This window comes from Ostrea edulis, chromosome 1, assembly GCF_947568905.1.
Source record: "Ostrea edulis chromosome 1, xbOstEdul1.1, whole genome shotgun sequence".
Classification (NCBI taxonomy): Eukaryota; Metazoa; Mollusca; class Bivalvia; order Ostreida; family Ostreidae; genus Ostrea; species Ostrea edulis.
Genome location: NC_079164.1, coordinates 44,695,303 through 44,709,688, shown reverse-complemented (window position 1 = coordinate 44,709,688; position 14,386 = coordinate 44,695,303). Strand labels below are relative to the sequence as shown.

Genomic DNA, 14,386 nt, shown 5'->3' with positions numbered 1-14,386 from the left:
TGGTGGTTTTAATATCATGATTTGTTTCAACAATTGGCTGAATAATCAATGTGGAAAGTTCACCTTTGTTTAATTTCAAAATCACCCCCTGGAATTCCGAGCAACAGTGGACTTGTCTATGTCTTAGAAGAATTACTTGCACGTTTTGCACAATCTATAAGTTTTTAGGAGGCGTGTCTTGTTAGGTCTATATATTTTTATGGAGGTGGCTTTAACGGTTTTGCTGCACAGAACGACATGTTACGACATTAAATCCTCCAGTATGCTTTTAAAACCAATGGTAACGGGATAATATAGTAATTTAAATAACAGTGAAACGGTATTTTGATAACAAAGTCGTGTAAGGCTCGCATACTAACAAGTACACATGTACTAGATTCTACTACAACAATTTTATTAGGGAAAATCCATAGCAATATGATATTCATCATAACAAACTCCGAAATTTACTTGCAGTTTCGAAATTTTAGCCAACATAAAATCTTTCCTTGGGATTAGATTCAGCTCTTATTCAATACAGTACACCTTTATTCACGAGTATAATATTGACAAAGCTCCACTGAAGCATACAGCCAGTGACAGTCATTGGATAGCTTTAATGTCAATTTTCAGAACATACAAATGTGTGGTATTTAAAGCCAAATCGACGGGTATATCTTAAGTTGTGTTGAATAACTGGACATCACAACAATGCCTAAATACGTGTTCACATACTTTGACGGCCGTGGCCGAGGGGAACCCGCAAGGATACTTTTTGCAGCGGCAGGAGTCCCCTTTGAGGATCGCCGTCTGCAGCAAGAAGAATGGCCAGCTTTAAAACCAAGTTAGTACGATGTCAATAAGCTTAGATGGATACATTTTCATTTTAAATTTCCCCAAAAATTTATCATTTGAATTCTTTGAAAAAGTGTGCTGAAAAATCCCCATTACATAACATTTGATACAGCCAGTAGTATGTTTTGCCAATCGTATGCAGTTTTTCAAAAACATTTTTTTCTCTCTATTTTTTCCAGAGACTCCCGGTGGATCATTACCAATTCTTGAGGTAGATGGACAACCAGTTTCGCAAAGCCTTGTTATTTTTCGCCATTTAGCGAGGACGTTTGGTGAGTCACAGTACACATGAAGGAATGTCCTTCACTTAATCTTGTTTGTCTCTTGATACTTATATACAAGATTTCAAAATGTTCACTACTGGGTATGAAATTCAAAAGAAAATTTCGTTAAGTATATTTTTACAAGATGTATAACGATATACAAAATCGGAGAGAAAAGAACAGATTTATGTGTTTATTACTAAGCCAGGCATTAAAAAACTAAGTCAGGCATTGATTTGACCTATTCATACTTTGAATTCAGCATTTAGCTGTTTTAAATACACACTTTTAATGATTGGCTTGAGTAGATCTCCATGATAATTGTATGATAAAATAAAGTAAAATACCGGTAGTTTAAAAAGCAGGTACATTTTCACTCTTTGTATATTGGTCTTGTTTTTGATATACATGTATTTTATTTTTAAAAGTATATTTAGAGCATGCAAATATTTATATGACATAATATCCCATTCGAACGATATAATATTTTCTAACATAAGAAGGAAAAAATATTTGCAAGTCCTATATATACATGTACCACCGTATTTTACAGTATAGTACACGGGAAATAAGAATTGCTGCACATTTTAGTCTAACTGTTCGTATCATTGTGACATTAACTATGACGCATTAGATAGGTGGATGTCTTGAGAAACTAGCAGAAGAAAAACATATTTAAAGCACTTGAAAGTATAGAGCACATGCATCGCCCACAATCAAACCAATGTTCTTGTAAATGCTTATCATAATAGATAAAATGTGATTGGACGACGGCTATGGACCAGTTTCCCCAAGTAAAATAATCTTTTTTTTTAAATATTGAATTTCCATTTTGCTAAACCTTTACATGTTGATGGTTTTACAATGCTGCAAAACGGAGCTTCTTTGCTTTGCTTTTTGACTGTCAGATACGCATGTCTGACTTTGATGAAATTTGAGGATATCCTGTATATTAATTCTTTTCATTATTCTCTTTTTGTCTGTTGTGACCTTTTAACAAAACGTTATTGAATTTTGCACATAAAATTTCTGTTTGCTATAAAACGGTTAAAAGTCAGAAACTATTGAAACATGAAATGAAGAAAATTATAACCCTGACATAAAAATCAAATAAGAATTAAATCATGGGGTCCATGTTAGAATAATTTATGCAAGAAACCTGTACATGTAATTCATGGATGGAATTTTACATAAAGCTTACCTAGATTTTTAAAACAATATTGACATACATTTCGTATTTCCCTCTTCAAAGTACAAACCATTTAATACTTAATCCCTAGAATTTCTGATATCATTCTGAAGGGTTTATATCTCGTCTATGATGAAAAAGAAATCACTAATATAAAGCACTTCGAAAGAAGAAAACTATATTTTATTTCAAACTTTTCTTGTATAGAAAAATAGGCAAAATCTAATCCCTTCCAATTGATGTTATTGTACATGTATATAGTGCAGGAAACTGTAAGAATTTATATGCAAAATTAAAATAAAACTTTGTTAAGCACAAGACCTACGTAAATTATTAACTTATTTCCAAATCCTTCGCGGATTATAAAGTGTAAACTGACTTCAATCAGGTAATATCTCGTAATATGCCCCAAAATTAAATTCATTCCTTATAGATATATTTTACACTAAGTCGTTGTGCAAACCTTAAACGCTCCTATTTGACTTTCATTTGGTAAGATCTGGATTTCTCTGAATATTCTAAACACAACTTGCTTGAACAAGAAAATTTGTTTTACAAATTAAGTACCTGTTTTCTTTTAGGTCTAGATGGCGAAAATTTGTTAGACAAAGCTAAAGTGGAGGAAATCGTTGAATATCTCATCGAATTTAAAAATGCTGGATTTAAGATGATGTTTGCTCCCAAAGATGAGGTATTGATATCATTAACCATTGTACTTACATGTGATACGTACCTACATGTGATATGTGATTTGTACCTACATGTGACATGTGATACGTACCTACATGTGACATGTGATACGTACCTACATGTGACATGTGATACGTACCTACATGTGACATGTGATACGTACCTACATGTGACATGTGATACGTACCTACATGTGATATGTGATACGTACCTACATGTGACATGTAACGTGATACGTACCTATATGTGACATTTTATAAGTACCTACATTTATCAAACAAGTAACCTACATTTGATATGTTGATGAGAAAAGTAATGAGGCAAACACTATGTTTTAGATGATATATTGAGTGCATTTTAAGAGTTATGAAATCTTTGCCACAGGAATCTCAGAAAAAGGCCAAGGAAGAGCTAGGTTCCACTTTTGACAAATCCTGTACTCGGGTGGAGAACATTATGTCAGCTAACAAATCTACAGACGGTTGGGCTGTGGGGAAAAAAGTAAGTACTCAATCCACAAAGGTTCGGCAAATCGAGATGTTGTGTTTGATAGTTTGAGCTCAAAATTAGGCTTCTTCATCTCTCCAGTTCATTATTAACAAACAGTTATTTTTGTCTTGTCAACAAACATCTAGTTCTCTCTCTCTCTCTCTCTCTCTCTCTCTCTCTCTCATGATAAGGATAATATGCTCGTTATTACATTTTGTAAACCTAAGAAAAACACAGATTTTGATATTGTTAAATTTCAGATGACGTTTGCGGATATTTTGCTGTTTGAGGCTTTCGAAACTGCTGTTGCTCGAGATGCGGCAGTTTTAGACAAGTTTCCCAAAATCAAGGCTTGTCGAGCGAAAGTACAGGCTCTCCCAAAGATTAAAAACTATCTCAGCAAAAGAAAAGAAACTCCATTCTAATGTTTCTAGTCAATTTTTCACATTGCTTAAGCCATATTATTTACCTGCATGTATGCAAATTTGCAGTATGATTGCATTTTAAAATACCTTTGAAATGGATCTTGCATATTTAGTGGTGTACCTGTTGAATAATCAATTGTCAATACTTCATGATTTTATACCTGTATTTGTATTTGAAATAAAGCTTACATCATGAACATATAGTTTTACTGTGTTTCCCAGAATATTGTTGAACATAATTACTATACATTTATATCTAAAAGGATGACATGTTTCACGTTTTTTTTCCCAATCTCATTGAATGTATACCCATCAGTGACCTCCCTTGTCAGTCTGCTCAGTTTCACCGTCCTGCTGAGGTAGCAGGGGACAGTTTCGCACTATAGGCCCGGTCAACTTTTTCAAAAAATGGAATTACCCCGTATTTGAAGTGATATTACATGTGTAAAAATGTATACAATAATTTTAGGATGCATGTCAAATGTAGCTGAGTGCTTAGTAAAAATGTTGATATACAACATGTAGGTGTCACCATGATTCCTAGCATATAGATGGGTGCAAATACGAAACTAAGACACGTGGTCAGTTGCTGAAGAAATTCCGGTGAAAACATGCAGGGTCTAGCAAAAGGTCTGTAGCTGTGAGGAAGGTGGATGGCCCCATATGAGAGGTATATTTTTGAGAAGGGCAGATAGGGTTCTTGATTGTGCACAGTGTCTAAATCCCCATGTTTGGTACTGTGATGGTGTAGGGGTGGTGCGGATTAGCCCAAATGAGGGAAAATCAAAGCAAAAAAGGGGAACCTGCTCAGAGCATGTTTTGTGCACCAGCACCAGTATTTATAGATTACATGTAATTTAGGGTCATAATTTATTAACTACACTAATATGAAATACAAGTATTGACATAAAATGGAAATATGATTTTTCATTAGTCTGTCATAATCTGACTTTGGTGTATACCCCCTATCCACATGTTTCAAAACCAAAGAAACTGTCCCCTGCCACCTGAAGTGCTTCAAACAGATGTGTTTTCGTGGCAACTTAATCTTGGGCTGCCTCATTGGAATGTTCTCTGTTCACATCAGAAGCAGTTTCTATATAAACTATGAATTTGTAATCTGATGAGCATTTTAACCACTGTATGTTACTGGTGCTTCTATATCCTAACTACAGCATCCCTATAGCTAGCTTTTCAAACAATATTTGTACAAAAATAACAGGTATGAAATATTTTTTTATAATTTGATTCAAAACATAATATATCTAAAAAAAAAATAACCATATCTATTTGGGACCTGTCAATTTATAATTTCCAAAGTTGACTTTGAAATATGAAATACCCCGAAGTTATAGTCCAAATTCAAGAAACATTCCAAGGATAAGTAAAAAATATTTTCGCCGTTCTCTGGTATACAATACAGGGTATATTCGCAATTCTCTGATTTACAATAGAGGAGATATTCGCAATTCTCTGATTTACAACAGAGGGTATATTAGCAATTCTCTGGTTTACAATAGAGGGTATATTCGCCGTTCTCCGGTCGTTATTGGTAAATGCACACCTCGTCTTTGGAATGGTGAGTTTCTAACCGGTTCCTATCACGAAGTAATTATCTGTAATTTAAAATCTAGGACAAACCCTTGTCACGCTGTCCCAGATCATTTCGAAACCTTTATTTGTGTGTGTAAAATCATTGAATATGAACTTCACTAAAGACAAATTTAGTTCTTTCATAATGTTCTCATAGTGTCCTATTAGTGTCCTAGTGGACATGGTTCTATATTTACACTGTTACATTTTCCAATTAATCGAATATCAAACATTTAAATGCCGAGTCGCACGAGTGCTGTTTACAGGCGACTAAAACAAATTGCTTTTGAACGGAGTTGGTCATTTCTGACGGGTTTGTCCTAGATTTACACTGTTGGCGGGGTTTGTCCTAGATTTACACTGTTGATATGAAGCATTTAAAGGCTGAGTGTTGCTTTCATAAGCGACTTCATTTTTGACCATGAACTATATATATATATATATATATATATATATACTGTACACCCCCTCCGTTTTGTTCCACGTTTTATATATATATATATATATATATATATATATATATATATATATATATATATACACATGTATACACTGTACACCCCCCTCCGTTTTGTTCCACGTTTTATATATTTATATATATATATTTATATATATATATATATATATATATATATATATATATATATATATATATATACACATGTATATACTGTACCCCCCTCCGTTTTGTTCCACGTTTTTGACCTATGGCGCGGTAAACCTAGTGAATTTTACAGTGGCTGGTGCACGATTTCAGCATGAAAGGCAGTTATAGAACACATTTCTAGTAATTTGATGCACGAGGTACCAATTAATGCGGGATGCAACAATGTTTAAATGGATAAAGGTGTTATTGTCATTATCAACAGTTAAACACGTTTTATACACATGTATTTTAACACACACACACACACACACACACACACACAAGGAATCACGGCACACAATATTTTTGTCTGGACAAGTGAAAATGTTTTAATATGCAAATTCATGCTCAAAGAGTTCGAGATCAACAGTGGAAATTTGGGACTTTAAATCATCGGCCAAATTTAGAAGTTTTGTTGTGATCGAAAAGTTATCTAATCGCAAATCAAATATTTGGAAAATGATGTATACTGGTATTTGAATAATTTCCCTTTCAAGTACAAAATGTATATATAAAATAAAGATTGCCAAACAATGGAATCAGCATGGAAGTGATGTTATGCACAAAGAACCGGGACATTGTTAGACTACAGACTGCCGTAATTATATAACGTATAAATATACAAAAAAAAGCTTTACCTAAATATTGCGAAAGCATTTACCAAATCCCAGGTAATCGAAATCGCAATGAAAATTAAATCTGTTGTATGCAATTGTTTTGCTCAATAGTTTTAAACTAAAACAATTGCCATAAATCTGAATCGTGATTAAATTACTGGAGTGTGTTTAAAAATAAAGAAACAGAAATCTGAGAGTGAAAAAAGCGGTCTCCAATCTAATTATATAAAAACTATTTACAATTTATCCGCAATGAATTATTTACTTCCATACGATAATGCTTCGGCCATTACACAAAAGCAATTCTAAAATTCACAAGGAGAAATTGCAAGTTGTGTGAATTTTAATACAATATAGGACAGTGGTTTTTTTATGTACTGTATATTTAAGCCTTTTTAGTCATTTCGGTAACAATAGGCAAATGTGTCTTTCATAAATCAGGAATTGGGTTTCTCTGCAATACTCATTGGTTCATCTAAAGACATTCTTGTACCTCGAAGTCTAACTTGAAAATTAAACGCATTACTTAGCTTCAGAGTTTAAGCATTTATCTTTTTTCATTCACTTGTTTCACTAAGACGATTCTCAAGTTAAAATTAGAAGCATTGCATTGTAAAACTTAATTTTGATCTTTGTAATGGTCGATAAAATTACTCCCTCTCTATCTCTTTTTTCTCTCTCTTCAAATGTGTGTGTACAATGCACTTTGCGCTAAATGTAGAGGTGCCTTTCGTACAACGCCCGTGTCTGCAGCGATCGTAAAAAGTCCGAGGTCTTATATCACCGTAGGCGTTGGTACGATAAGAAGATAAGTATGTTAAGGCTATTTAACTTTAACTGACAATTAACGTACCATTAAGTCGTACATTCACGTAATGTTAATTAGATATATGCTGTCAGTTGCGCTTAACTACCGTACATGTAACTTAAAATTGTGGAAATGGGTACTGGTCGCTTTGCATAGGTTAAAATTCCATGTTACTTCGCCTAAACTTAAAGCTGAAACGTTTAACTCCAAACTGTCAAACCCACGCCTATTTACATTAAGTTTTACAAGATTTTCGTAAAACCTATTTGAAGACTTATTTTAGCGTATAATTTCATACCTAATAGAATAGTTATAAATAGCATTCGCTGTTTACGACATCATGTGTTGAGTTTTAGTGAAAACTAATCTGTATTCATTCTAGGGGGTTCATTTTGTCTTCGGTTTTAAACAGGGATCAATGTTTAAAGAAAACTATTGGAAATTAATATTCCAGAAAAGTAGAAACTGTCAAATGAAATTTTAACGCGAAGCAGATGGTAAGTCTTCATGCACGAAGAGAATACGGGCGTTAACTCTAGGTAAAGAAACACTTGATTCCCGTAACGGATATAGTGTAGCCAGTCAACCGTCCGACCACATGCATACACGTGTAAAACAATGAATGTTTTAAAATGATACATTCTTGTGCGTTCAGGAAGTAACTCCCGCAGAACTCGGAACTTCCGTATTGAACACTGCCGCATACTTCATGGTATACTCTGTCGTAATCATGAAGAACCAGTGGCGTAGCTTCCATTGAGGCAACCGAGGCAGCTACCTCAGTAAAAAAAAAAACCTTTTACGTTGTTAAAATGTCGATAGCTTCTGGGGGGCTTCGCTCCCCAGACCCGCTGCCTCGGTAATATTCGAACCCAAGCTACGCCTATGAGAACGTTTTATTTTAAAATTATCTGCAAGGAAAAATACATACTGTATAACAGGTATTTTCAGGGGTTCTCCATTTTTTGCGGAATTTCGTGGGATAGGAAAAATCTGCAAAAATTACAATCGCAAAATAATAAGATGCTCATAGGTACATACAGGTATAATGCAACCGGAGAAATTGAAAACGCAGAATATAAATTGCTACCATTTACAGATCAAATCGCGCAAAAATTTCCAACCGCAGAAAATACCTGTTATACGATATATTAAACATCTAATTATCATGTATCTATAATTTTTGTTTTTATTTTCATTACATTTTATTTTCATCTTATTGCATTTTATTTCATTTATTCATTTTTATTATTACCGCATAATCCATAATATAGGCTATATAGCGTCCATTGTAAAAACAAAACTGTAATTGAACGACACGTTAATCATGATCTAAAAATCTTAGACAAATGGTCCAAACAATGGATTCTTCAATTTAATCCGAATAAAACTAAAGCAATATTTTTTACCTTGAAAAAACCCCGAAGATAGTGTTTCAACAGGAGTCAAGTCAACTAGTACCCAGACCGACTCGTTCCCAGGTGAACTTGTACCTAATAGGTCAACTCGTACCCAAAATGCAAAAGTCAACTCGTACCCAAGAATCTGGTTACGAGTTGACTCCTCCTCTTCAGTTGATGACAACTCGTACCTAAGCGGTATGTCACTTATATGTGCATATATATATTGCATTATGGGCAGATTCTTGGGTACGAGTTGACTTTTGCCTTTTGGGTACGAGTTGACCTATTTGGTACGAGTTGAGCTGGGTACGAGTCGGTCAGGGTACGAGTTGACTATGTCAGCTTGAATATGTTAGTGTTCACAAACACCTTGGTCTTATCTTTTACAATGATTTAAGCTGGTCAGTGTATATTAAAAAAGTTAAAATTTACTGTATACAACATTTATTAGACCTGTATTAGAATACACCTCTGTAGTCGGAGTTGGATGTGTGGGTTTTGATTTAAACCAGTTAAAAAAGTTAAAATATTTGCTGCCAGAAGAGTAACTGGTCTTCCAATTTTAGCTTCAGAAACTTTAGATTCACTTCATTTTCAAACTGGAGGGAACCCCTTTCTGATAGAAGACAAACATCTCTCTCTCTCTCTCTCTCTCTTTACATATGTTTAGGAATATATCCGGATTTGTGTTACGCTTTGTAAATGATAAACCGATCACTATAATAATGACGGAAATGGGAAATCCTGCTGCCTTGGATTCTGTGTCTTTTTTCGACTTCTGGGATAGCCTGGAACTTTGTTTCGATTATATGAACCTGAAGATTCCTGCCAGATAATCCAACTATCCCCCGGGTTGGATACCGGGTCCTTCGTTACATGTAGATTGCTTATCAGATACTGAAGATTTAGAATTTTGGTGCTAAATCACACCGGTTTCCCGTCCAACAAGGCGTTCGGCAAGGTGGTGTTTTGTCAACCTTTTTTTTTTTTTTTATCTTGTTTTCATTAACAATTTGTTAGACGAACTTCAACTCCTAAACACTAACTACCCTATGGTGTTCAACAATAATTACCATTCTCCAACTCTTGCAGATGACATTGCCTGCATCGCTCTCTCCCCTTCCGCTCTCCAATCTATGATGAACACTGCTTACAAATGTTCCCCAACAGCCAATGATTGCAAATGGCGCTTCGAATTCAACGCTTCTAAATCCAGTATTTTATCGTTCCATGCAAAAGGTCAAAGACAACCAGCAAACATAGATATATTCTTGGGAAACTCCAAATTACAATATGGACAAGTTTACAACCACCTAGGAATTCTTATTAACAGTAATACCAAATCAAGCTCTCGAATCTCTAACACATGTTCAAAGGGGTGGAAATCGTTTTACGCACTATCCGACATGGATACATCCCGAGTAAACTCTATGATAATGGCTCATCTATACAGAACAGTTGTTGTGCCGTCCATTCTCTACGGCTGTGAACTTTTGAATAGCACTAATAAAGAAGATTCAAGACGTCTTAACACACTTCAACACGGAATCATTAAACAAATTTTCAACCTCCCAAGACTCACCAGATCAGATATTTGTGAACAATTTTTAAATAGCCTACCAATTACTGCAGAAATTGACACAAGGAAACTTCTTTTTATGGGCAGACTCTGTCGAATGGACTCCAACTACTTTTCTAAAAAGATTTTTACATCATGATTGTTCTCTTTTCTGTATCAGCTTTCCGAAAACCAAATGGGCTTCATTCCAGATGTCTTGTCTCTCCTGCAGACTTACCAACTGTCGGATTATCTCCATACATGGATTTCAACGGGATCATTCCCTCCGAAATCATCCTGGAAGTCTATAGTTCGTTCTTCCGTGTACAAAAACCAAACTTCTCAACGTAACAACTGCACCAATATTGATCCAGATTTCTTCCGCTTCAACACCATCTTCTGCATATCTAAGCCAACCTGCATTTGGCATTCAGCAAACTCCCTCAGTGAAATTCAGAACCTTAAATTTACGTGCAAGCTTATTGCGTCTAAACCCTTAGAAACACCAGTCATTTGTGTGCTATGTGGTCATACTATCACTGGCGTTTTCTCCCACACAGCAATCTCCTGTCCGTTACTCTCAAACCAGCATACTGTATGGTGGAATTCTATATCAAACTTATTCGGCGTACACCTGGAAGCTGAACTTTGTGCCCTGTCAGAATACGATATATTCCTCACTCTTCTCGGACGCCCCACGCTCACAGTCCTATCACATTCGAAAATCATCAATTTCAGGAAACTAAACGCTTCGCAATCTCGCAATGAAGATCAAAAGCATCATTTCATTAAACCTGCGATATTTGATGGAAGTACGTCTTGGAGTGATTTTAAATCGCATTTTGAAGTTTGTGCAGAGCTTAATTGTTGGTCACTTCAAGAAAAAGGCATGTATTTAGCAGTATTGCTCAGAGGAAATGCACAAGGTGTGTTGGGGAATCTGCCAGGAGCTGACCAACGTGACTATAAAGTACTGTGTACTGCTCTGGAACAGCGCTTTGCGCCGACAAACCAGACTGAGTTATACAGAGCTCAACTCCGGGAAAGAAAGCAAAGAGCAGTAGAGACTCTGCCTGAGCTAGGCCAGGATATTAGAAGACTCACGAATTTGGCATACTCAACAGCCACTGTTGATCTTAAGGAGATTCTTGCGAAGGAACAATTCATACATGCGATCAGAGATTCCGACATGAGACTGCGATATAAACAGGCACGTCCGGCGGATTTGAATGATGCGGTACGTCATGCCGTTGAGTTACAGGCATTTCAGAACGCTGACAAGAAAATGCAGAAAAGTCGAGGGTTTGTAAGAGTGATGTAAAATGATGCAGTAAATGTGAAAGGATCTAACACTGACAAAGTTTTGAGGGAAATAACAGACACTTTAGCATCGTTTCAAATGGTGAAAGCAATTAAGGACAGCCAGAGCCAGAGTTTGCCATCAAACAGCAGTTTTTTTTTAATTCTTTAAGAATTGGGTCTGTAAATCTTGTCACGTGACAGACGTGATTTCGCGAGAGAATTAACTTCCGGGTACATTGCAACAATGGCGTTATCTATTTTATACTGGGCGAAGTACGTTGAAGGCACACGAAGTTGACAAGTAAAGGCGAGGCGGCGGTAGAGAGGGGAAGAGATATTTGGTTTGTTGTGGATGAGATGCGAGATGTAATTGTGTGTGTCCAAGCGTCTATGGGGGATCGTTTGGGAATCTAAACAAGCTACATGTTTGCTTTCCCCCAATCCGATGAGTCCAATCGTTTGCAAAACAGTACACCATATTGTTACTATGAACGCTGATGTACCCGGAAGTTGTAAAACGAAAGTGAAAGTAAACGGGACTTAGAAACTCTATTTCTTGAAGTAACTTAGTAATTACATCCCCATCATTTGTTTTTCTCATACGTCGTATGGTTTCATCTTTAATAAATCTCTTAAAACTGAAGGATTATTTGCACTTTTGCGTTCCAAATATTGGAACGTGTTTGTAGGTTTAGGTAGGATTCAGGTTGCTTTAAATCGCTTTCCTTTATACACTGTAGCGTCTAAGCCAGTAAGTAATATAAGAAATGTACAATTTAAGCCACACGTTATATCGCCATCCCCGCATACCACCATCGAAATGTGTAAAACGAATTTCCATACACGTTAAAAATCCCGATACAACGCCAACCTCGCCTATCGCCATCCGCCACCCATGTACAAAAGGCCAAATTTCCTTATATATTCCCCCTATCAGAAACCCTAATTATACATAATTGGTCTGTTCGGTGAATCGTAGCCAGGGGCGGATCCAGGAATTGCGGTTACGGGGGGCGCCGCTTTATGAGGCAGGGGGTCTGGGGCCGCCATGAGCTCCTGGATATTACAGATTTTATAGGGATTGAAATTTGTCTCCTATTTAGTCATTTGTACTATTTTCTATCATTTTTTATAAGGTGACATTAATAAAATGACGCAAATTTGAAGGGTTTTTGGAAAAATTAAGTTCTCCCAATAAAGTAATTCAAGAAATCAACAGATTTTGTCATTCATGTTTCTGGGAGTGGAAGATATTATTGCTCCTTTTATCGTTTTGTACATTTTTCTAAACAAGATACAACGATTGACCTTAAATTTGAAAATTTGAAAATCCGCCACTGGTAGCGAAACTAAATTTAGTACGTGTCCTGAAAACATGTAAGCATAGGTAATTGCGATAATGATTTGAACATACTAATTTAAAAAGTGTCTCTGAAATTGTCAGCAGTATTGCCTATGCGTGAACAAGTACTATCAGCTGCAAACTTCAGCCAATGTTCATTTGCACACAAACCAAATATCTATACGATGAGGCTTGCTATCAACTGCTGTAAAGTTCGTGTACCATGTGATTTTTGTGTGTATTTATGTTTGTGATGTCATATTTCAATGTTCCAGAAAAATTACAGCCATTACATGTGTGTTTGTCAACTGCTCAACCTATTCAGTCATCGTAGAACTTACTATGACACAAATGGAACTATTTTAGATAAACTTGCGTGTTTTACAAATGCACAAGTGCAGAATATGCCACTCTTTAACGAAGTTTTAAGAACTAAAGCAAAATAATTTCATGCATTTTTCATATCTTGCCATATGTGGACGACAATAAAAGGGCAATAATTTATTAATTGATCAACCATATCTTATTTCAAATCGATGAACTAAAATGACCAAAGTCTTTATAACGCCACCTTCGATTCTTGAATATTCAAACTTCTGAATATAAAACTCACTCTTTTCGCAGGGGGGGGGGGGGGGGGGGGGGGGGGCAACCCATTTATACTTACAAGGGTTTTCCGAGGAAGCTATTAAACAAATGGGAAGGTGGCAGTCAGCAGCTTACAAATCCTACAAAAGACCATTGGCACAATGAGTTTCTATTGAGTTGCAGTCTGAATATGGACTTCTGTTAAAATTAAGACCAATTTTAATATTTTGATTTTATACTTATCAATTTCAATTTATGTTTAGATCCCATTTGGATACTAGGTTCATCAATTATTCACTGGGCGCATGTATATGCACGGAAATCGAATCAAGATCAACTTGGTCGAGAATCATCCACCATCTTATGGCATGGAATTCGTGGTATGGTTTGGGAGCAGTTATATCCCACAATCGAGTTTTTGTTGGCTCGTAATGAGGTGCTAAAGATTATCATTATTCATTGTGGGGGCAACAATATTGGTCAGGCACACAATACTCTAAGAGGCGTTCAAAAATATTTTAAGTCAACTTTGGCTAATATTGCTAACTTACAATATGTACTCCCCAAAACTTTTATTATTTGGTCTCACATTTTGCCTCGAAATAATTGGGTTAACTGCCTTGCGAACTCGGAAGGTCA

At 35.8% G+C, this 14,386-nt stretch overlaps 1 protein-coding gene across 1 annotated transcript; it reads left to right on the top strand.

Moving 5' to 3' along the window:
- The first annotated feature begins 455 nt into the window (after window positions 1-455).
- On the top strand, window positions 456-4,087 carry LOC125653797 (glutathione S-transferase-like). The gene is made up of 5 exons (XM_048883414.2): window positions 456-823; window positions 1,014-1,106; window positions 2,868-2,977; window positions 3,361-3,477; window positions 3,726-4,087. Exons 1-5 carry the CDS (start codon window positions 691-693, stop codon window positions 3,888-3,890), a joined length of 618 nt encoding a protein of 205 aa, XP_048739371.2. The 5' UTR covers window positions 456-690; the 3' UTR covers window positions 3,891-4,087.
- Window positions 4,088-14,386: the final 10,299 nt, after the last annotated feature.